At 63.0% G+C, this 21,769-nt stretch overlaps 1 protein-coding gene across 1 annotated transcript in view; it reads right to left on the minus strand.

The window, feature by feature from the left end:
* The window catches only part of LOC138775071 (UTP--glucose-1-phosphate uridylyltransferase-like), a 32,743-nt gene extending 14,372 nt beyond the window's left edge, over positions 1-18,371 (minus strand). Inside the window, exon 1 of the mRNA XM_069955805.1 lies at positions 18,268-18,371. Within this exon, the coding sequence (XP_069811906.1) occupies positions 18,268-18,286 (19 nt within the window). The 5' untranslated portion in view covers positions 18,287-18,371. The remainder of the gene's footprint in view (positions 1-18,267) is intronic.
* Positions 18,372-21,769: the final 3,398 nt, after the last annotated feature.

Here is a 21,769-nt window from a genome sequence, read left to right on the forward strand (position 1 = left end):
TACATTAAAAGTTATACATTGTATAGACATTTATATAAAACTTTTAATGTACTTTTAATAGAAAACAAGTTTTTCTTATCTGGAGTTCCCCTTTCATTTCTATACAGATCCCTCAATTCCCCATATACATACACAGGAGAAAGCCACTGCCAGACACCTCTGATGGCAGCTCATCTCCCAGAGAACAAAAGGATTGGGTAACTGAAATCCAATATGCCAGAACGATCTCTTCCCCATGTCCTGTCGAGGCGAGTCAAGACACCCTCATACACATCAGATGGTCGGCCAGTCATGCCAAGAATGGTTCAACCAACACACATGTAATGTCTATGGGGGAGATTTATCAAACATAGAGTAAAGTGAAACTGGCTCAGTTGCCCCTAGCAACCAATCAGATTCCACCTTTCATTTTCCAAAGAGTCTGTGAGGAATGAAAGGTGGAATCTGATTGGTTGCTAGGGGCAACTGAGCCAGTTCCACTTTACACCATGTTTGATAAATCTCCCCTTATGGCTTTATCCCTGACTAACGTCAGCATTTAGGAGTCACCATCCATATAGGACACCTGTAAACCCCATTCCCTGGCCGCCTTCTAACCATCTATCACTTACACATACGGCAGACAATATACTTTGGTGGATCTTACAAACAACCCCACAAGACGACCACATATCTGCAAGAAGAACGTTCATCTGCCCAAGCAGACGGAGAATCCATGCAGCACAATATTCCATCTTCCTTCCCGAATACCAGGAAGAGGAGAGAAGAGGAGAGAGGAGAGGAGAGAACAGAGAAGAGGAGAAGAGAGAAGAAGAGAAGAGAGAAGAAGAGAAGATAGAAGAAGAGAAGAGAGAAGAGAGAAGAAGAGAGGAGAGAAGAAGAGAGGAGAGAAGAGGAGAGAAGAAGAGAAGAGAGAAGAAGAGAGGAGAGAAGAGGAGAGAAGAAGAGAAGAGGAGAGAAGAAGAGAAGAGGAGAGAAGAAGAGAGAAGAAGAGAGGAGAGAAGAGGAGAGAAGAAGAGAAGAGGAGAGAAGAAGAGAAGAGGAGAGAAGAAGAGAAGAGAAGAAAAGAGAAGAAGAGAAGAGAAGAGAGCTCTCATAGAAGGAGCTTTGTGTCCGGACCACCACCACATTCCAGGGAATTATCCACCTATTACGAGTCACCATCCAGATACGACTCCCGCTCTATATATAACTCTTTGCCTCTTCAAAGGAAAAAGTCTACACTTGTATGAAGCCGGGAGAAGATCCGAGGAGAGGAAGGAGAAGAAACGGGACCAAGATGTCTCCTCGGCTGGGATCCAATCACATTCTAATAATGATGAAGCCACCATGATGGATCCATTATATTACAGATACTATAAATGTCTGTGTGGCCCTAGTGCTATTGATCAGCTGAGTGTTTGGTCCTCTGCTGATCTCTGAGCTTACTACACAGGGCGATATCTGCCTGACTCAGCAATTCATTTTAAAGGGCTACCCTGGCAAAAATCTTTTACAAATCAGCTGGTGTCAGAAAGTTATATAAAATTGTATTTTACTTCTATTTAAAAATCTCCAGTCTTCCAGTACTTATCAGCTGCTGTATGTCCTGCAGGAAGGTTGTGTATTCTCTCCAGTCTGGCACAGTGCTCTCTGCTGCCACCTCTGTCCATGTCAGGAACTGTCCAGAACAGGAGAGGTTTTCTATGGGAGTTTGCTGCTGCTCTGGACAGTTCCTGACATGGACAAAGGAGACAGCAGAGAGCACTGTGCAAGACTGGAAAGAATACACCACTTCCTGCAGGACATACAGCAGCTGATAAGTACTGGAAGACTGGAGATTTTTAAACAAAAGTAAATAACAAAACTACAACTTTCTGTAACAAGTTCATTTGAAAGATTTTCACCGGAGCACCCCTTTAACTATTCTTCAGCTCACAGATGGAGTAACCCAATAAAATGATGCAGTAACGCAATGGAACTGCAATGTGTGAATGAATCCTTTTCTATTGGCTTATATAGGTGGACGTGTTTATTTGGTAACTCCGCCACCAGGAATTACTTTCTTCTTCTACGCCATTTTATACCAGGATATCGGACGCAGCAGGTCCCACACGCTCTCCATTTCCCATCATACATAGTAAATCCATAGCTTCATCCAGATTAGTGTAACCAACCAACCAGCTGTACTATCCGGCACAGCAGCAGCGACATCGTCATCGCTATACGCTCGGCTATTCTAAGCACAAAGCTCCCAAGCTAAAAATACTCACACAGTCAAGGTCAAACATATACGAAGGAAGTCACCTTCAGGAGCCCCGAGATGCAGCAATATGGCCGACCGGGGGGGGGGGAATAGAAGAATATAAAGCGGATTTCACCATTAACAAAGCGCAAAATAGTCATTAAAAATAATAATATAAGAACATGACCACAGTGAAAAAATGTGCGAGGGATGCTGTAAGTAAGGGGCCTATTAGACAAAAGCGATAACGATTAGCGATTAACGATCACAAACAAGATTGGTTTTCGTTAACCTGAAATCGTTCCCCATATTTGACAGAACGATGGCCGTTACTACGATAGTTTCCTCCATCTGATCCCAGGAAAATGGAATTACACTGAACGATTAGTGAGCAAATGCGGAAATTACAGCGAACGACTAACGATTATTTTGGGGTCAGATCTAAATCAACGACACACGATTTTGTGATCGCTGCCTGCAATTACACAGAACGATATAACGATTTCCCGCACGATAATCGTCCTGTGTAATAGGGCCCCCAGTCTACAGTCACACGTTCAGAGACTTTCAAAGTCCTCGGATGAAGTCCGCTACCTACCTCTTTATGATTGGGGATCAGCAAAAATTACGGACGCAATACGGATGGAATTTACAGAATAGGGATAAAAAAATTGTAGACTCAAATTTACGGAGTGGAAAACCGATGTGTAAACAGACGCTTATGACATGTCCTATGGATTGAGGATCCATGAAAAAAAAAAAATGACCGTGGGAATAGCCCAATAGAAAGCAATGGGCTACAAAGGTGTCCGGTCACAGAACCCTGATAACGGACAACTTCACGGAAGGTGTGAATACAGCCTTAGCAATCCAGGGCTTTTTAGCTGGAATCGGGAATGTTCATATGATCCCCCCCAATACATGGAGCTCAGTGCGGCTCCGCAGCTTCCACAGACAGAAGGACAAACATATGGGCTGATTCATCACAACTTTCCTGGTATCAATTTATCCACTTTCTCCCCATACAATTCCTTTTAAAGGGATAGTTCACCAATATTTTCCTTGCAAATCAACTGGTACCAGAAAATTATATAGATTTGTAATTTACTTCTATAAAAAAATCTGCAGTCTTCCAGTACTTATCAGCTGCTGTATGTCCTGCAGGAAGTGGTGTATTCTCTCCAGTCTGACACAGTGCTCTCTGCTGCCACCTCTGTCCATGTCAGGAACTGTCCAGAGCAGCAGCAAATCCCCATAGAAAACCTCTCCTACTCTGGACAGTTCCTGACATGGACAGAGGTGGCAGCAGAGAGCACTGTGTCAGACTGGAGAGAATACACCATTTCCTGCATGCACCGTATGGCATGCACCTCTAGAGAAGGTGTCGCACCCGTTCTGCACAGTTATTGAGAACAATAAGGACAGTAGTGACCGCCCTGCAGTCTCGGATAGCGGTCTTCGCTGTCTCCTGTGTGTCCCCAGTTCCCACTTTATTATACTTTTACGCCTTTCTGGAACTTTTGCTTTCCGTGTGAATATTAGAGCTGCTAGTTAGGGATAAGTCATAAGGGATAAGTCATGTGTTAGCGGAGGGGAACCTTTCCCACCCTCGTCGGGGCGTCACTTTTATTTGTTGCAAAGTAATGAAATGATTCTGGATCTTCATTTTGGCTCGGTTAATTACGCCTCATTAGACGGGGATCCCCATAGTAACCAGGCAGCGATATTTCAAGACACCACCTGATGTCAGGAAAACAAAGCATAAGTCTAGGCCGGGCGCCTCCATTACACTCCGGCTCTGCGCCAGCTGATAGATCATCAGAGGGATGAGGGAGATAACTAGAGAGGAGCGAATATACAGTAAGAACAAAGCAAAAGCCATTCCTCAGCTCCGCAGCCAGCTGCCTATGAACTCCGCGCCGCTCCAGGTGCCCAGAAAAGCTGGATCCAGTCCGGAGAATCTGGGAGAAGTTTCCTAAGACTGGATCCAGCTTTTCTGGGCACCTGAAGAGGCGCAGAGTTCAAAGGCAGCCGGCTGCCAAGGCAACAAATAAGGCGGCATTCCCACGATCTCACGCAATCTGTCCGTAGCACAGGGTCCTGCGGAGTGGGATTAATTATGATGTCAGGAGCTCAGATACTATTCAAATATTTGCACTAGTGTATTGACACAGCCATGCAGCTGTCAGTACACCAGCGGCTGTGTCAGTACACTGGTGTGAACTATCAAATGGTCTGTGGAAGCGCTGAGCGCGCGAAACAGTCTTGTCACAGCTTCTATTTTTGGCGTCTGCCCATGCGAGTCGCACCTGCATTTTTTACCTGCACAAACAAAGATTTTCATAGACGCATCTAATGGTGAGTTGCAACTCTTACTTTTCTACATTCGATTGTTGATATAATAGAAGTCTAACCACTCGTAGAGGACAAGTTACGGGAACGACTGCCAATGACTTGAAGCCACTTGTTAAATGCTGTATACAGATACACAACACTCGTACACAACACTCGTATACAGATACACAACACTTCCACCCCCCCATCCACCCCCATTCAGAAAGCCATAGAGCACAACAATGCTGATCAAAAACCCATCCTGATCCATCCAATCCATGAGGAGAAGTCAGGCTACAGGGGGTTAATAAAGTACAATGTCAAATCCCCGCAGGGACACAATGTCCGTGTATCCTGTAACCCTACCCTTCTAGGAAAGAGATACCAGAGGTCACTGCGCCATTTGTTACGCGTGGTCTGATCTTTATTCAATGGTATTTATAACTGAGGGTATTTATAGACGGAAGAAAAGGTCAGGTAATGTAGTTATATATCTATATATATATCTATATCTATGTATATATCCATACACACATATACATGTAGATACACAACCGTGAATACCTTTGGCTTTGTAGAAGTCATTCCGCTTTGTTCAACCCACACATAAGGCTTTTCATACAACCTTATGGGCGCCCTCGTGCAGATTCTGCTGGTGTCCAACCCACCACCCAATTCCTGTGATTGGAGCCATTTTCTAATATGCCAATAAGATCACTCGGTGCACTGAAGTCGGGCCCAGCACCCCCCAGAGCACAAGTATCCCCTACGGGGTGAAGCACTGCAGCAGAGCCTGGCCCGGGGCCAGAACTGATTCAGAAGGTGCCGGTCACACCAATGAGGGGATATCGTTGCACCGGGACCTCATTTGCATATTTAGTAAATGGCACCAATGGCAGAAACCAGGAGGCGGACTGAAGAAAAGGACACCAGCGGAAGTAACACAGCGGCCCCCATAAGGTCATCACTGGCTTTAAAGGGAATCTGTCAGCTCCCGGGCCCTACCTAAGGTGCTGACAGTGTGCTGTAGCTGGCAGTCCCCAGTGAGCATGGTGCCTTTTTGGTAATTTTCCGTGCAGCGGGTTATGTACAGTCTTAGGTCTCCTACTGTACTAAAGAGTCACAGAGCAGTTGTTCGTGCCACACTTGTCATGCATTCTCCTCCCTCTTCATGAATAATCAATGCTGCCCGACCTCCTGCTCGCTCAGCTGTCAAGATTGCAGATCAGTCCTCTGTAGGCAGTTTATGTCTGAAAGAATCACTCAGGTATAAATTGAATCTCTTCTACCCCGCCTGGAGGCAACAATAAAACCAAACTAGCAGGACTTTTCTCTTTCCTAAAAAACAGGGACTTTGAGAAGGACTCTGGATCACTGTCTTTGAAATAAAAGATAAAAAATTGTCTTGGAAAAATAATAATAAATTATCGAAACTTTTTAAGCAAAATCTGTGTGTGTTAAATTAAATTTTTGCTTCAACTTTTACCCTTTTAGGGCAGGTTCACATGTACCAAAATTGCAGCGGATTTCATGCTGCGAGTTCCACAGTGATTCCCGGTCATCTTAAAGTTTAAAAACCCGCAGAAAATTTTTCATTCTGCTGTATGTAAGGTCCCATCCCCCTAAACCCGCCGCCCGGTGTGCCTACTTCTGTGGCTCTCAATCATGTCAACCAGAGCGCTGTCCTGCCGCACCCACTGATTGGCTAAACGGGATACCAGTAAGCCGGGAGCCACAGAAGCAGGCCGCAGCACGGATGGGTAAAGTATTCACTGGGCCGCGGTGTGTTAAGGTGGACGGTGTTTACACACATGCAGCAGTATGAAAATTCCACTGCAAGTGTGTAAACGTAAAATGACAGGCCCAGAAATCACAGCGCATTTTGCTGTGCAACTCGCAGCGTGAAATGCGCTGCAATTTCAGTACATGTAAACCTTACACCAAAGAGATGGAAATCTGCAGACTGCGCATGCTGCTTGGATATCATCGCTCTTTCCACACAGAATCTTCCGCTAGGCGTGGATGCATTTTTTAAAATCCCCTTCACCTGTACTGTACTGTAAGGGTTCACACTGCGTTTCTGCATTTGTGCGTATCCATTTTGATCTGGTTTTGTTTACGTTAAAAAAAAAAAAAAAAAAACACCCTGATGATTTTTTTCATGTTTTTTTGCAAAGGGGCGGTGTGATCCCGGCCTGATTTGCTGTAGATTGACGTCTGACGGCTGATTGAAAGGCCGACCACTCACTAGCCATGTCCGACCCGCACCACTATCCAGGCTCAGCAATCACTTCCCCCGCAGATGGGGCCGTCTAATACAGGTCCAGTACAAGGAACGCTGAGTGGTAATCGTATACTCGTACAGCTGTGATACAACTACAGCAACATCGATGTAACAGAGTTTTGTTCCTTGAAGAATGGAGTCTTTTCAGGTAGAGGAGGGTGCGGTAATATACAGGATATATGGCTATACAAGCGTCCTGAGGGCCGGCTGTGTATCCAGTGGGCTCAGCACTTTTGGAGGAAAGCTTTTCCTGGGCCAAAAGCCAAAAACCATCGATCTGAACCTTGATTATTCCTACGAAAGTCTGCAGGAAGGAAGGATAACGCTCACCCCGCTTCCTGCCGCTCATGGTGGACACCCCCCGTCTATGGAGAGCACCCCCTCAAACATGGAGGTCAAGTGTCTATGGGTGCTGCCAATCTGATACGTGACAGCACATGACACCAATCCCTGGATGTAAAGGACCCCTCGGGACCACCAGGGCATCAGCACCAGACTGGGGGGGGTTGGAGTTAACTACTGTTCACACATGGCGTAACCACTGTGGGTCTGTATGGTGGTGAATCAGCACTAAATCATACAGATAGTGGCTGCATTACGTATGCTGTGACTGCTCCGTGTGAACCCAACCTTAAGGAATTATTATCTTTTGGTTAAATTAGTTGTACGACTGGATGACAAGAAGGAAGGAGGAATTCCCTGGGGAAAGGTTAGCGCTGTATTCTCTCACACCTTTGTCTCATGTCTGCTATGTGTCACTCATCAAAGAAGAAATACAGGTGAATGAAACTAAAACAATACCCAAGGCCATACAAGGCCAAGATTTTTAATTTACTTCTACTTAAAAATCTCTAGTCTTCTCAGCTGCTGTATGTCCTGCAGGAAGTGGTGTATTCTTTCCAGCCTGTCACAGTGCTCTCTGCTGCCACCTCTGTCCATGTCAGGAACTGTCCAGAGCAGGAGAGGTTTTCTATGGGGACTTGCTGCTGCTCTGGACAGTTCCTGACATGGACAGAGGTGGCAGCAGAGAGCACTGTGTCAGACTGGAAAGAACACACCACTTCCTGCATGACATACAGCAGCTGATAAGTATGGGAAGATTGGATTGGATGAGTGGGGTCCGGGGGCTGAGACACTGACCAATCACTGTCATTTCTACTAGGAGGAGTGAGCTGCTGCCAGAAAGTGAGCTGCTGCCAGAAGGCTCTGATCCTTTTCCTGCAGGCTCACCCATTTTTTGCTGTGTAAATCAATGTATAATAGAACACACGGAACATCCGCTCAGTCAGCCGATCCTCATTGGACAGGATATTAAATCCTGATTCGTAGTATTTTATAACACCCCCCCCCCCCCCCCCCCCCCCCCACCCCCCCCCCCCCCCCCCCCCCCCCCCCCCCCCCCCCCCCCCCCCCCCCCCCCCCCCCCCCCCCCCCCCCCCCCCCCACCCCCCCCCCCCCCCCCCCCCCCCCCCCCCCCCCCCCCCCCCCCCCCCCCCCCCCCCCCCCCCCCCCCCCCCCCCCCCCCCCCCCCCCCCCCCCCCCCCCCCCCCCCCCCCCCCCCCCCCCCCCCCCCCCCCCCCCCCCCCCCCCCCCCCCCCCCCCCCCCCCCACCCCCCCCCCCCCCCCCCCCCCCCCCCCCCCCCCCCCCCCCCCCCACCCCCCCCCCCCCCCCCCCCCCCCCCCCCCCCCCCCCCCCCCCCCCCCCCCCCCCCCCCCCCCCCCCCCCCCCCCCCACCCCCCCCCCCCCCCCCCCCCCCCCCCCCCCCCCCCCCCCCCCCCCCCCCCCCCCCCCCCCCCCCCCCCCCCCCCCCCCCCCCCCCCCCCCCCCCCCCCCCCCCCCCCCCCCCCCCCCCCCCCCCCCCCCCCCCCCCCCCCCCCCCCCCCCCCCCCCCCCCCCCCCCCCCCCCCCCCCCCCCCCCCCCCCCCCCACCCCCCCGCCCCCCCCCCCCCCCCCCCCCCCCCCCCCCCCCCCCCCCCCCCCCCCCCCCCCCCCCCCCCCCCCCCCCCCCCCCCCCCCCCCCCCCCCCCCCCCCCCCCCCCCCCCCCCCCCCCCCCCCCCCCCCCCCCCCCCCCCCCCCCCCCCCCCCCCCCCCCACCCCCCCCCCCCCCCCCCCCCCCCCCCCCCCCCCCCCCCCCCCCCCCCCCCCCCCCCCCCCCCCCCCCCCCCCCCCCCCCCCCCCCCCCCCCCCCCACCCCCCCCCCCCCCCCCCCCCCCCCCCCCCCCCCCACCCCCCCCCCCCCCCCCCCCCCCCCCCCCCCCCCCCCCCCCCCCCCCCCCCCCCCCCCCCCCCCCCCCCCCCCCCCCCCCCCCCCCCCCCCCCCCCCCCCCCCCCCCCCCCCCCCCCCCCCCCCCCCCCCCCCCCCCCCCCCCCCCCCCCCCCCCCCCCCACCCCCCCCCCCCCCCCCCCCCCCCCCCCCCCCCCCCCCCCCCCCCCCCCCCCCCCCCCCCCCCCCCCCCCCCCCCCCCCCCCCCCCCCCCCCCCCACCCCCCCCCCCCCCCCCCCCCCCCCCCCCCCACCCCCCCCCCCCCCCCCCCCCCCCCCCCCCCCCCCCCCCCCCCCCCCCCCCCCCCCCCCCCCCCCCCCCCCCCCCCCCCCCCCCCCCCCCCCCCCCCCCCCCCCCCCCCCCACCCCCCCCCCCCCCCCCCCCCCCCCCCCCCCCCCCCCCCCCCCCCCCCCCCCCCCCCCCCCCCCCCCCCCCCCCCCCCCCCCCCCCCCCCCCCCCACCCCCCCCCCCCCCCCCCCCCCCCCCCCCCCCCCCCCCCCCCCCCCCCCCCCCCCCCCCCCCCCCCCCCCCCCCCCCCCCCCCACCCCCCCCCCCCCCCCCCCCCCCCCCCCCCCCCCCCCCCCCCCCCCCCCCCCCCCCCCCCCCCCCCCCCCCCCACCCCCCCCCCCCCCCCCCCCCCCCCCCCCCCCCCCCCCCCCCCCCCCCCCCCCCCCCCCCCCCCCCCCCCCCCCCCCCCCCCCCCCCCCCCCCCCCCCCCCCCCCCCCCCCCCCCCCCCCCCCCCCCCCCCCCCCCCCCCCCCACCCCCCCCCCCCCCCCCCCCCCCCCCCCCCCCCCCCCCCCCCCCCCCCCCCCCCCCCCCCCCCCCCCCCCCCCCCCCCCCCCCCCCCCCCCCCCCCCCCCCACCCCCCCCCCCCCCCCCCCCCCCCCCCCCCCCCCCCCCCCCCCCCCCCCCCCCCCCCCCCCCCCCCCCCCCCCCCCCCCCCCCCCCCCCCCCCCCCCCCCCCCCCCCCCCCCCCCCCCCCCCCCCCCCCCCCCCCCCCCCCCCCCCCCCCCCCCCCCCCCCCCCCCCCCCCCCCCCCCCCCCCCCCCCCACCCCCCCCCCCCCCCCCCCCCCCCCCCCCCCCCCCCCCCCCCCCCCCCCCCCCCCCCCCACCCCCCCCCCCCCCCCCCCCCCCCCCCCCCCCCCCCCCCCCCCCCCCCCCCCCCCCCCCCCCCCCCCCCCCCCCCCCCCCCCCCCCCCCCCCCCCCCCCCCCCCCCCCCCCCCCCCCCCCCACCCCCCCCCCCCCCCCCCCCCCCCCCCCCCCCCCCCCCCCCCCCCCCCCCCCCCCCCCCCCCCCCCCCCCCCCCCCCCCCCCCCCCCCCCCCCCCCCCCCCCCCCCCCCCCCCCCCCACCCCCCCCCCCCCCCCCCCCCCCCCCCCCCCCCCCCCCCCCCCCCCCCCCCCCCCCCCCCCCCCCCCCCCCCCCCCCCCCCCCCCCCCCCCCCCCCCCCCCCCCCCCCCCCCCCCCCCCCCCCCCCCCCCCCCCCCCCCCCCCCCCCCCCACCCCCCCCCCCCCCCCCCCCCCCCCCCCCCCCCCCCCCCCCCCCCCCCCCACCCCCCCCCCCCCCCCCCCCCCCCCCCCCCCCCCCCCCCCCCCCCCCCCCCCCCCCCCCCCCCCCCCCCCCCCCCCCCACCCCCCCCCCCCCCCCCCCCCCCCCCCCCCCCCCCCCCCCCCCCCCCCCCCCCCCCCCCCCCCCCCCCCCCCCCCCCCCCCCCCCCCCCCCCCCCCCCCCCCCCCCCCCCCCCCCCCCCCCCACCCCCCCCCCCCCCCCCCCCCCCCCCCCCCCCACCCCCCCCCCCCCCCCCCCCCCCCCCCCCCCCCCCCCCCCCCCCCCCCCCCCCCCCCCCCCCCCCCCCCCCCCCCCCCCCCCCCCCCCCCCCCCCCCCCCCCCCCCCCCCCCCCCCCCCCCCCCCCCCCCCCCCCCCCCCCCCCCACCCCCCCCCCCCCCCCCCCCCCCCCCCCCCCCCCCCCCCCCCCCCCCCCCCCCCCCCCCCCCCCCCCCCCCCCCCCCCCCCCCCCCCCCCCCCCCCCCCCCCCCCCACCCCCCCCCCCCCCCCCCCCCCCCCCCCACCCCCCCCCCCCCCCCCCCCCCCCCCCCCCCCCCCCCCCCCCCCCCCCCCCCCCCCCCCCCCCCCCCCCCCCCCCCCCCCCCCCCCCCCCCCCCCCCCCCCCCCCCCCCCCCCCCACCCCCCCCCCCCCCCCCCCCCCCCCCCCCCCCCCCCCCCCCCCCCCCCCCCCCCCCCCCCCCCCCCCCCCCCCCCCCCCCCCCCCCCCCCCCCCCCCCCCCCCCCCCCCCCCCCCCCCCCCCCCCCCCCCCCCCCCCCCCCCCCCCCCCCCCCCCCCCCCCCCCCCCCCCCCCCCCCCCCCCCCCCCCCCCCCCCCCCCCCCCCCCCCCCCCCCCCCCCCCCCCCCCCCCCCCCCCCCCCCCCCCCCCCCCCCCCCCCCCCCCCCCCCCCCCCCCCCCCCCCCCCCCCCCCCCCCCCCCCCCCCCCCCCCCCCCCCCCCCCCCCCCCCCCCCCCCCCCCCCCCCCCCCCCCCCCCCCCCCCCCCCCCCCCCCCCCCCACCCCCCCCCCCCCCCCCCCCCCCCCCCCCCCCCCCCCCCCCCCCCCCCCCCCCCCCCCCCCCCCCCCCCCCCCCCCCCCCCCCCCCCCCCCCCCCCCCCCCCCCCCCCCCCCCCCCACCCCCCCCCCCCCCCCCCCCCCCCCCCCCCCCCCCCCACCCCCCCCCCCCCCCCCCCCCCCCCCCCCCCCCCCCCCCCCCCCCCCCCCCCCCCCCCCCCCCCCCCCCCCCCCCCCCCCCCCCCCCCCCCCCCCCCCCCCCCCCCCCCCCCCCCCCCCCCCCCCCCCCCCCCCCCCCCCCCCCCCCCCCCCCCCCCCCCCCCCCCCCCCCCCCCCCCCCCCCCCCCCCCCCCCCCCCCCCCCCCCCCCCCCCCCCCCCCCCCCCCACCCCCCCCCCCCCCCCCCCCCCCCCCCCCCCCCCCCCCCCCCCCCCCCCCCCCCCCCCCCCCCCCCCCCCCCCCCCCCCCCCCCCCCCCCCCCCCCCCCCCCCCCCCCCCCCCCCCCCCCCCCCCCCCCCCCCCCCACCCCCCCCCCCCCCCCCCCCCCCCCCCCCCCCCCCCCCCCCCCCCCCCCCCCCCCCCCCCCCCCCCCCCCCCCCCCCCCCCCCCCCCCCCCCCCCCCCCCCCCCCCCCCCACCCCCCCCCCCCCCCCCCCCCCCCCCCCCCCCCCCCCCCCCCCCCCCCCCCCCCCCCCCCCCCCCCCCCCCCCCCCCCCCCCCCCCCCCCCCCCCCCCCCCCCCCCCCCCCCCCCCCCCCCCCCCCCCCCCCCCCCCCCCCCCCCCCCCCCCCCCCCCCCCCCCCCCCCCCCCCCCCCCCCCCCCCCCCCCCCCCCCCCCCCCCCCCCCCCCCCCCCCCCCCCCCCCCCCCCCCCCCCCCCCCCCCCCCCCCCCCCCCCCCCCCCCCCCCCCCCCCCCCCCCCCCACCCCCCCCCCCCCCCCCCCCCCCCCCCCCCCCCCCCCCCCCCCCCCCACCCCCCCCCCCCCCCCCCCCCCCCCCCCCCCCCCCCACCCCCCCCCCCCCCCCCCCCCCCCCCCCCCCCCCCCCCCCCCCCCCCCCCCCCCCACCCCCCCCCCCCCCCCCCCCCCCCCCCCCCCCCCCCCCCCCCCCCCCCCCCCCCCCCCCCCCCCCCCCCCCCCCCCCCCCCCCCCCCCCCCCCCCCCCCCCCCCCCCCCCCCCCCCCCCCCCCCCCCCCCCCCCCCCCCCCCCCCCCCCCCCCCCCCCCCCCCCCCCCCCCCCCCCCCCCCCCCCCCCCCCCCCCCCCCCCCCCCCCCCCCCCCCCCCCCCCCCCCCCCCCACCCCCCCCCCCCCCCCCCCCCCCCCCCCCCCCCCCCCCCCCCCCCCCCCCCCCCCCCCCCCCCCCCCCCACCCCCCCCCCCCCCCCCCCCCCCCCCCCCCCCCCCCCCCCCCCCCCCCCCCCCCCCCCCCCCCCCCCCCCCCCCCCCCCCCCCCCCCCCCCCCCCCCCCCCCACCCCCCCCCCCCCCCCCCCCCCCCCCCCCCCCCCCCCCCCCCCCCCCCCCCCCCCCCCCCCCCCCCCCCCCCCCCCCCCCCCCCCCCCCCCCCCCCCCCCCCCCCCCCCCCCCCCCCCCCCCCCCCCCCCCCCCCCCCCCCCCCCCCCCCCCCCCCCCCCCCCCCCCCCCCCCCCCCCCCCCCCCCCCCCCCCCCCCCCCCCCCACCCCCCCCCCCCCCCCCCCCCCCCCCCCCCCCCCCCCCCCCCCCCCCCCCCCCCCCCCCCCCCCCCCCCCCCCCCCCCCCCCCCCCCCCCCCCCCCCCCCCCCCCCCCCCCCCCCACCCCCCCCCCCCCCCCCCCCCCCCCCCCCCCCCCCCCCCCCCCCCCCCCCCCCCCCCCCCCCCCCCCCCCCCCCCCCCCCCCCCCCCCCCCCCCACCCCCCCCCCCCCCCCCCCCCCCCCCCCCCCCCCCCCCCCCCCCCCCCCCCCCCCCCCCCCCCCCCCCCCCCCCCCCCCCCCCCCCCCCCCCCCCCCCCCCCCCCCCCCCCCCCCCCCCCCCCCCCCCCCCCCCCCCCCCCCCCCCCCCCCCCCCCCCCCCCCCCCCCCCCCCCCCCCCCCCCCCCCCCCCACCCCCCCCCCCCCCCCCCCCCCCCCCCCCCCCCCCCCCCCCCCCCCCCCCCCCCCCCCCCCCCCCCCCCCCCCCCCCCCCCCCCCCCCCCCCCCCCCCCCCCCCCCCCCCACCCCCCCCCCCCCCCCCCCCCCCCCCCCCCCCCCCCCCCCCCCCCCCCCCCCCCCCCCCCCCCCCCCCCCCCCCCCCCCCCCCCCCCCCCCCCCCCCCCCCCCCCCCCCCCCCCCCCCCCCCCCCCCCCCCCCCCCCCCCCCCCCCCCCCCCCCCCCCCCCACCCCCCCCCCCCCCCCCCCCCCCCCCCCCCCCCCCCCCCCCCCCCCCCCCCCCCCCCCCCCACCCCCCCCCCCCCCCCCCCCCCCCCCCCCCCCCCCCCCCCCCCCCCCCCCCCCCCCCCCCCCCCCCCCCCCCCCCCCCCCCCCCCACCCCCCCCCCCCCCCCCCCCCCCCCCCCCCCCCCCCCCCCCCCCCCCCCCCCCCCCCCCCCCCCCCCCCCCCACCCCCCCCCCCCCCCCCCCCCCCCCCCCCCCCCCCCCCCCCCCCCCCCACCCCCCCCCCCCCCCCCCCCCCCCCCCCCCCCCCCCCCCCCCCCCCCCCCCCCCCCCCCCCCCCCCCCCCCCCCCCCCCCCCCCCCCCCCCCCCCCCCCCCCCCCCCCCCCCCCACCCCCCCCCCCCCCCCCCCCCCCCCCCCACCCCCCCCCCCCCCCCCCCCCCCACCCCCCCCCCCCCCCCCCCCCCCCCCCCCCCCCCCCCCCCCCCCCCCCCCCCCCCACCCCCCCCCCCCCCCCCCCCCCCCCCCCCCCCCCCCCCCCCCCCCCCCCCCCCCCCCCCCCCCCCCCCCCCCCCCACCCCCCCCCCCCCCCCCCCCCCCCCCCCCCCCCCCCCCCCCCCCCCCCCCACCCCCCCCCCCCCCCCCCCCCCCCCCCCCCCCCCCCCCCCCCCCCCCCCCCCCCCCCCCCCCCCCCCCCCCCCCCCCCCCCCCCCCCCCCCACCCCCCCCCCCCCCCCCCCCCCCCCCCCCCCCCCCCCCCCCCCCCCCCCCCCCCCCCCCCACCCCCCCCCCCCCCCCCCCCCCCCCCCCCACCCCCCCCCCCCCCCCCCCCCCCCCCCCCCCCCCCCCCCCCCCCCCCCCCCCCCCCCACCCCCCCCCCCCCCCACCCCCCCCCCCCCCCCCCCCCCCCCCCCCCCCCCCCCCCCCCCCCCCCCCCCCCCCCCCCCCCCCCCCCCCACAGAAGATTTTTAATTTACTTCTACTTAAATCCCTAGTCTTCTCAGCTGCTGTATGTCCCTGCAGGAAGTGTTATCTTTCCAGCCTTCACAGTGCTCTCTGCTGCCACCTCTGTCCATGTCAGAACTGTCCAGAGCAGGAGAGGTTTTCTATTGGGGACTTGCTGCTGCTCTGGACAGTTCCTGACATGGACAGAGTGGCCGCAGAGAGCACTGTGTCCCCACTGGAAAGACACCCACTTCCTGCATGACATACAGCAGCTGATAAGTATGGGAAGATTGGATTGGATGAGTGGGGTCCGGGGGCTGAGACACTGACCAATCACTGTCATTTCTACTAGGAGGAGTGAGCTGCTGCCAGAAAGTGAGCTGCTGCCAGAAGGCTCTGATCCTTTTCCTGCAGGCTCACCCATTTTTTGCTGTGTAAATCAATGTATAATAGAACACACGGAACATCCGCTCAGTCAGCCGATCCTCATTGGACAGGATATTAAATCCTGATTCGTAGTATTTTATAACACTCTCTGGCCTATCCGTATCCCCGGCCCACAATGCCGTATATATATACCATTCGCTTCTATTACGCAGGTATATACTAGTTATCGGCCCAGAAGATCCGCTGATCACGCCATTGGATTTCCCTGCAGATCTCCCTTTTTTGTTTCTTTTCCCAGAGTTTTTGTGTGTGTGCTTGGTTTGAGCGACGTGATAAATTCTGATATTCAGCTCTTCGCCTCGGGTTACTAAGAGGCTTATGTGATGTTCGTGATGTGATGGTGTGCGCGGCTGCAGTCATAATGGACGGGGAATGGAGAGCGATCTGTCACCGCCCTGGTGGTCCTGGTGTGCGCGGCTGCAGTCATAATGGACGGGGAATGGAGAGCGATCTGTCACCGCCCTGGTGGTCCTGGTGCGCGCGGCTGCAGTCATAATGGACGGGGAATGGAGAGCGATCTGTCACCGCCCTGGTGGTCCTGGTGCGCGCGGCTGCAGTCATAATGGACGGGAATGGAGAGCGATTCTGTCACCGCCCTGGTGGTCCTGGGTGCGCGGCTGCAGCCATATAGTCCATTCCAGCAGTGTTTGGGGTTTGAGAGAAAAACAGGAGCCTACATAGCACCGGGCCCAGCTTTCACAGCTCGAACCTTCACCACACAATGAGGCCATAGCAAGCACGCCAACACGACAGGGGTCAGAGGGCCTGTCCCGCCATCACAGAGAGCCTGTCCCGCCATCACAGAGGGCCTGTCCCGCCATCACAGAGGGCCTGTCCCGCCATCACAGAGGGCCTGTCCCGCCATCACAGAGGGCCTGTCCCGCCATCACAGAGGGCCTGTCCCGCCATCACAGAGGGCCTGTCCCGCCATCACAGAGGGCCTGTCCCGCCATCACAGAGGGCCTGTGCCGCCATTAAGTCTCACACTCCATCCTATTAAATGTATTATATAGAGTTATGACATTTACTTCCATAGTATGGCGCCCACTAGTGGTCAGACTGTTATTTTATGCCACAGATGACTCTAATATCACTTCTTACAGCATTTCACAATGTTTGGTATGAAATTTCACAGGATAACAACTAGAATGGTTTCCCAAAAGTTGTGTCAGAATTTCCGAGTCATTAAACCTCCCGTCAGCAGCAGAGGGGAGTGATGGCCGCAGGGATTCTCCACTGTTATAGAATGAATCAACACAGAGACTTCCTTTAAAGGGGTCCTCCATCCCGGATATCCCTGCTACCTGATAGGACAGTCCCCTGACATTAGGCTGATCACAAAGTGTCCCCGTCCTCTGTCATCTACACAGAACACTGACAGTGAGCCTCAGCTTCCCTGCAGCGCCACCACAGGTGAAATGAAGCATAACAAGCTCCCATTCACATCAATGAATGACCTGTATAATACCGGACAGTCCTCCAAGAGATGCTCTATGCAGCCGATCTCTTCTCTAGAAGAATTGTATGGACATTGGATTTGCAAACTAAATCCCTTTAAGTACTACAGAGAAGTTATTATAGTGACAGGAACCTTCGCTAGGACCATTATACTGTACAGGAGGTGGACGCTGCCGGACTCCATTCATAGTTCTAGTTCCAGCTATACACTGTATGTCTCAATGTCATGAGGTCACTACCTGCTCCGGTATATGTTCTATATAGCATCATGGCTTATCATTCATCCCTGCGGCTTATTATATATCACACAATATCACCGCTACCAGGAGATACAGACGGAATATTAGGATACATGCTGCACTAGTAATACAGATATACCATTAATATATATATATATATATATATATTTATATATATATATATATATATATATACACACACACACACAATACCACCGCCATAGGAGATGCAACCATAACATTAGGATATATGCTACACTAGTAGTACAAGTTTATATACATTATGTGGAGAGAGAGAGAGAGAGAGACACACACACACAAACACACACACACACACTATATCACTGCTATAAGAGATACAACCGGAATATTAGGATACATGCTGCACTAGTAATCCAGTAATACAGCTATACATACACAGATATAGATATATATATATATATATATATATATATAATATATATATATATACACCCACATATATACACACACCAGCTCGGTACCTTATAAGTATAATCCTTGCACACGGCTCCCTTAGAATTAAAGGTTTCCCCTCTCTTTCCTTCATGGTGCTGCTCATCATCCTCACAGAACATACAGTAAGGCAGGGATAGGGAACCTCAGCTCTCCAGCTGTTGCAAAACTACAACTCCCATCATGCCTGGACAGCCAAAGCTTTTTCCAGGTATGATGGGAGTTGTAGTTTTGCAACAGCTGGATAGCCAAGGTTCTCTAGCGCTGCAGTAAGGGGGATGCCCATGGCAGGCATCCGGTAGACAGCAGAGCCCATAGCCCAGCCTTGTGTCCGCCGTATACATACATGCATGGATCCCACAGATACAGCAATGCAGCAGTCATCTCTGCTCCAGCTCTGACCTCCAGATCCTGAGGACTGGGGGAAATCAGGGATCCAGAACACGTCCACAGCTCGGTGGCGGCAGCACTCCCACCACAGGTTAGCGGCTCCGACCACATCCATTATAAAAGCCTATGTATCCATCCAGCAAAGCTGCCCAGCTGTCACATCTGGCTGCCGTCTTCCTTCCCAATGACCCCGGAGCCACCATCAGGCAGCGACTATGACAGGTAGCAGCCGATCAGCGCCCATTCACAGGTTACCTGCCACATTAACCCCTCAGCACCAGGCTCCTCGCCTAGAACGCACTTACCGTTAGCAAGAGAAGACATGTTTGCGAGCTCTTTGGCAATCTATTAACGTAGATGGGTGACACTCGAATCAATCAGGAAGCGGTTAATCAGTCGTCAGGCATTAATATGGGCTTCCGAGTAGGAGGTAACGCAAACAAATTCCTGTAGAGAGAGAGGGGGGACTGTTCTCCTCCCCACAGATGGGGTGCAGGCAGGGAAAGTTGGCTGGCACTGGTGCCCCCTGTGTGTGCAGAGCAGCAGCTCCTGTGATGGTGCACTGTGCAGGGCTGAGCACTCGACATGCACATTTCATCAATGGGAGTGGGAGTGCCTGACACGGCATGTGACAGCCCAGAGGACCATAGACTAATGGTGCACGTAGTCTCCCTCCTCCTCTGTCACCACCTCCTCTGAGTAATGTATGTTCTGTATAACGTGCAGCCCTGCAGAGCACGTCCTCAGCACATGATCACAGCCACTGTATATATATATATACCCCCCCTGCCTGCTTTACAGCCCATCCGTATACAGCAGTATCAATGCATCCCAGTGTGGAAGGGGGGGGGGGTAGTACTCCGCCTTCTGCAAATCCATCCCAGCTGACGGCCACCCACTAGCGACCAGCCAACCACAGACACACACATGCCGGAGGAGGCTGCCCGGGCTTCCTATGCTGGAGCTGCTGGCAGCAACATTGCAGAACACACATCACATTTCTAGAGAGCGTCCCTAAAGCCAGAAGTCAATGTAAGTGTCCTTCAGCCGACCTCATCGCATTCACACCATTCTATCTGTAACTGGGAAAGCTGGGTGACCACCAACGGGACCGCGCAGGGGCCAAATCTGCCCAGTGATATAGGAGGTAGGGTTGTATCACAACCTTTCACAACCCTGGAAAAGCTGGGTGACTAACTGTGTCGGTGGTGACTGTCATCTAACTTTTTAAGGATCGGTTATAACTAACCAACAGTGCAGGGATGGGGAACCTTCAGCTCTCCAGCTGTTGAAAACTACAACTCCCATCATGTCCGGGCAGCTGAAGCTTTAGCTCTCCAGGCATGATGGGAATTGTAGTTTTGCAACAGCCGGAGGTTCCCCATCGCTGTCCTTGATACTGAAGGTCAAGCTTCAGGCTCTATGGAGACATGTTCACACAATGCGGATCTGCTGCAGAAATTCTGCTATTAAAGTCAATGTACGTGTTAGCAGTGGGGGAAAAAGCTATGTTGACTTTGGCGCAGAATGAGCACAGCAAAAAAAAAAAGTGTCCGTCTGGCTATGTATTGTGAATCCACACTAAAGTCTATACAGTGCGGATATATCTGACAGATATTGGGATAATCTGATAGCAGAAATACATGTGACATATCTTACTGTGTGTGAATAATACAATGTGTCATATCAGGGATCGCCTCCGATTTCTGCTGCTGATTAAGAGGCTGAATTTTTTTTGTGAGCATGCTCTTAAAGGGGTAGTTCACCCAAAAAAATTCTTTTAACTGGTCCCAACGAGTGGCAGAGATTTATAATTTACTTCTATGAAAAAATCTTGAGTCTTCCAGTACTTATTAGCTGCTGTATGTCTTGTAGGAAGTGGTGTATTCTCTCCAGCCTGACACTGCTCTCTGCTGCCACCTCTGTCCATGTCAGGAACTGTCCTAGAGCAGGAAGGTTTTCTATGGGATTTGCTGCTGCTCTGGACAGTTCCTGACATGACAGAGGTTGCAGCAGAGAGCACTGTGTCAGACTGGAGAGAAACACCACTTCCTGCAGGACATACAGCAGCTGAGAAGTACTGGAAGACTGGAGATATTTAGGTAGAAGTAAATACAAATCTCTGGCATCAGTTGATTTGAAAGAAAATATTTTAAAGACAATTTACACGGGTCGGAATAGCTGTGCAGAATGTCAGCAAGTAGACACAAGGAAGACAAATCTGCACCTAATCGATATATTTGAGGCATATTTGCCTACAAGTTATTGGGGGGGGGGGGTCAATGGTTTTAAATTGTGCAAATGCGGCGATTTACAATAAATAAATAATAAAATAGGAAAAATTTCCAATAAATCCATCCTGTTTGGTGGAATAAAAAATGGAATAAAAAATGTGGAAAAATATGCAGAATAGTAAAATCTCATCCAGGTCTATGGAGCGGCAATCCTGGCAGGAGAAGCAAATACATCCCTAGTGATTAATTATATATATATATATATAATATATATATATATATATATATATATACATACACACACACACACACATATATATATATACTCTGCAATGTAATGTCCAGTCTCTTTCTTCCAGGAGTCTCCACCTCTACAACACAAAGCATCACTATAGAGAGGGACCCTGCAGCCGGTGGTGGCAGACGTCTCTACTGTGTGACCACGTACACATACTCAGCTCTGCTATATACCACCGGGCACCAGGGTTCAGGCTAATACCAGCTGACCTCTAGGGTAAAGGTACGGAACAACGGACACCCAGATACACCACAATTATCTGTAGTTACATTGCTTTGACTCTGTAACAAGTACACAACGCTGAGCTCAACTATTCCGGTGTAGTTCACTTAGTAAGACCTAAGCTTGATGCAGCTCCATTCACTACCCCCCCATCATGAGGCTGGAGTACCCCTTTAAGGACTCATGCACTGTGTGTTACTAGCTGCCATAGAGAGTGATAAGAAGCAATGAATGGGCCGGGTTGTATCAGATGACAGCGTGACCGGTGACATACACCGCTGCCTTTGGGGGGGGGGGGGGGTTGAAGACTCGCGGCAGCAGCTCAGGCATCAGAGTGCAGGTTTATTTTGGAACGTCCCGGAGAGATCTGTCAGGGAGATGCCGCGTCTCGCCTTGACCTTCACAGGAGGACATGTTACAGACACGGGAGACGTGTGGTGCGACTGCTGCAGTGAGGGCGTTCACCCACCACCGTATATACATCAGCTGTGACTGCTTTACGTCCTATAGCGCAGCCTTAAAGGGGATGTGCACCCCTATACCACTGATCTGCTGCTCACCGGGAACCACTGTCACCAGGGCAACCATCTAATCACACAGGTAGTCACCTGCTGGGGCGTCACAACCGCCCCACCCATCTCTCCACGCCCAATATCAGATATGGGTAGAGGTGGACAACTCCTTAATATCCACTCAGTATCACTACCACAATGGTGGTCACAGGGTTTCACTGTAACAGGGGCCCCCGACTAGGAGGGTACTGCTATACGGGTAGTCAGGGCATGATGGGAGGTGTAGTTCTGCAATAGATTAAGAGGCTACATCTTGGTAAGTCTATCAGGGCATGATGGGAGTTGTAGTTATGCAACAGCCCAGGCATTCACTAATCCAGAGAGCTGTGGGTTACAGCCTATAAGGCATGATGGGAGTGTGGTCAGTTCCTGCAATAGATTAAGAGCTACATCTTGTAAACGCTCTATCCATCTGTCATGGGCATGATGGGAGTTGTAGTTCTGCAACCAATGGAGTCACAGCTTCCAGAAGGCGGTGGCT

Source organism: Dendropsophus ebraccatus, unplaced genomic scaffold, assembly GCF_027789765.1.
Source record: "Dendropsophus ebraccatus isolate aDenEbr1 unplaced genomic scaffold, aDenEbr1.pat pat_scaffold_1297_ctg1, whole genome shotgun sequence".
In the NCBI taxonomy this organism is placed as follows: Eukaryota; Metazoa; Chordata; class Amphibia; order Anura; family Hylidae; genus Dendropsophus; species Dendropsophus ebraccatus.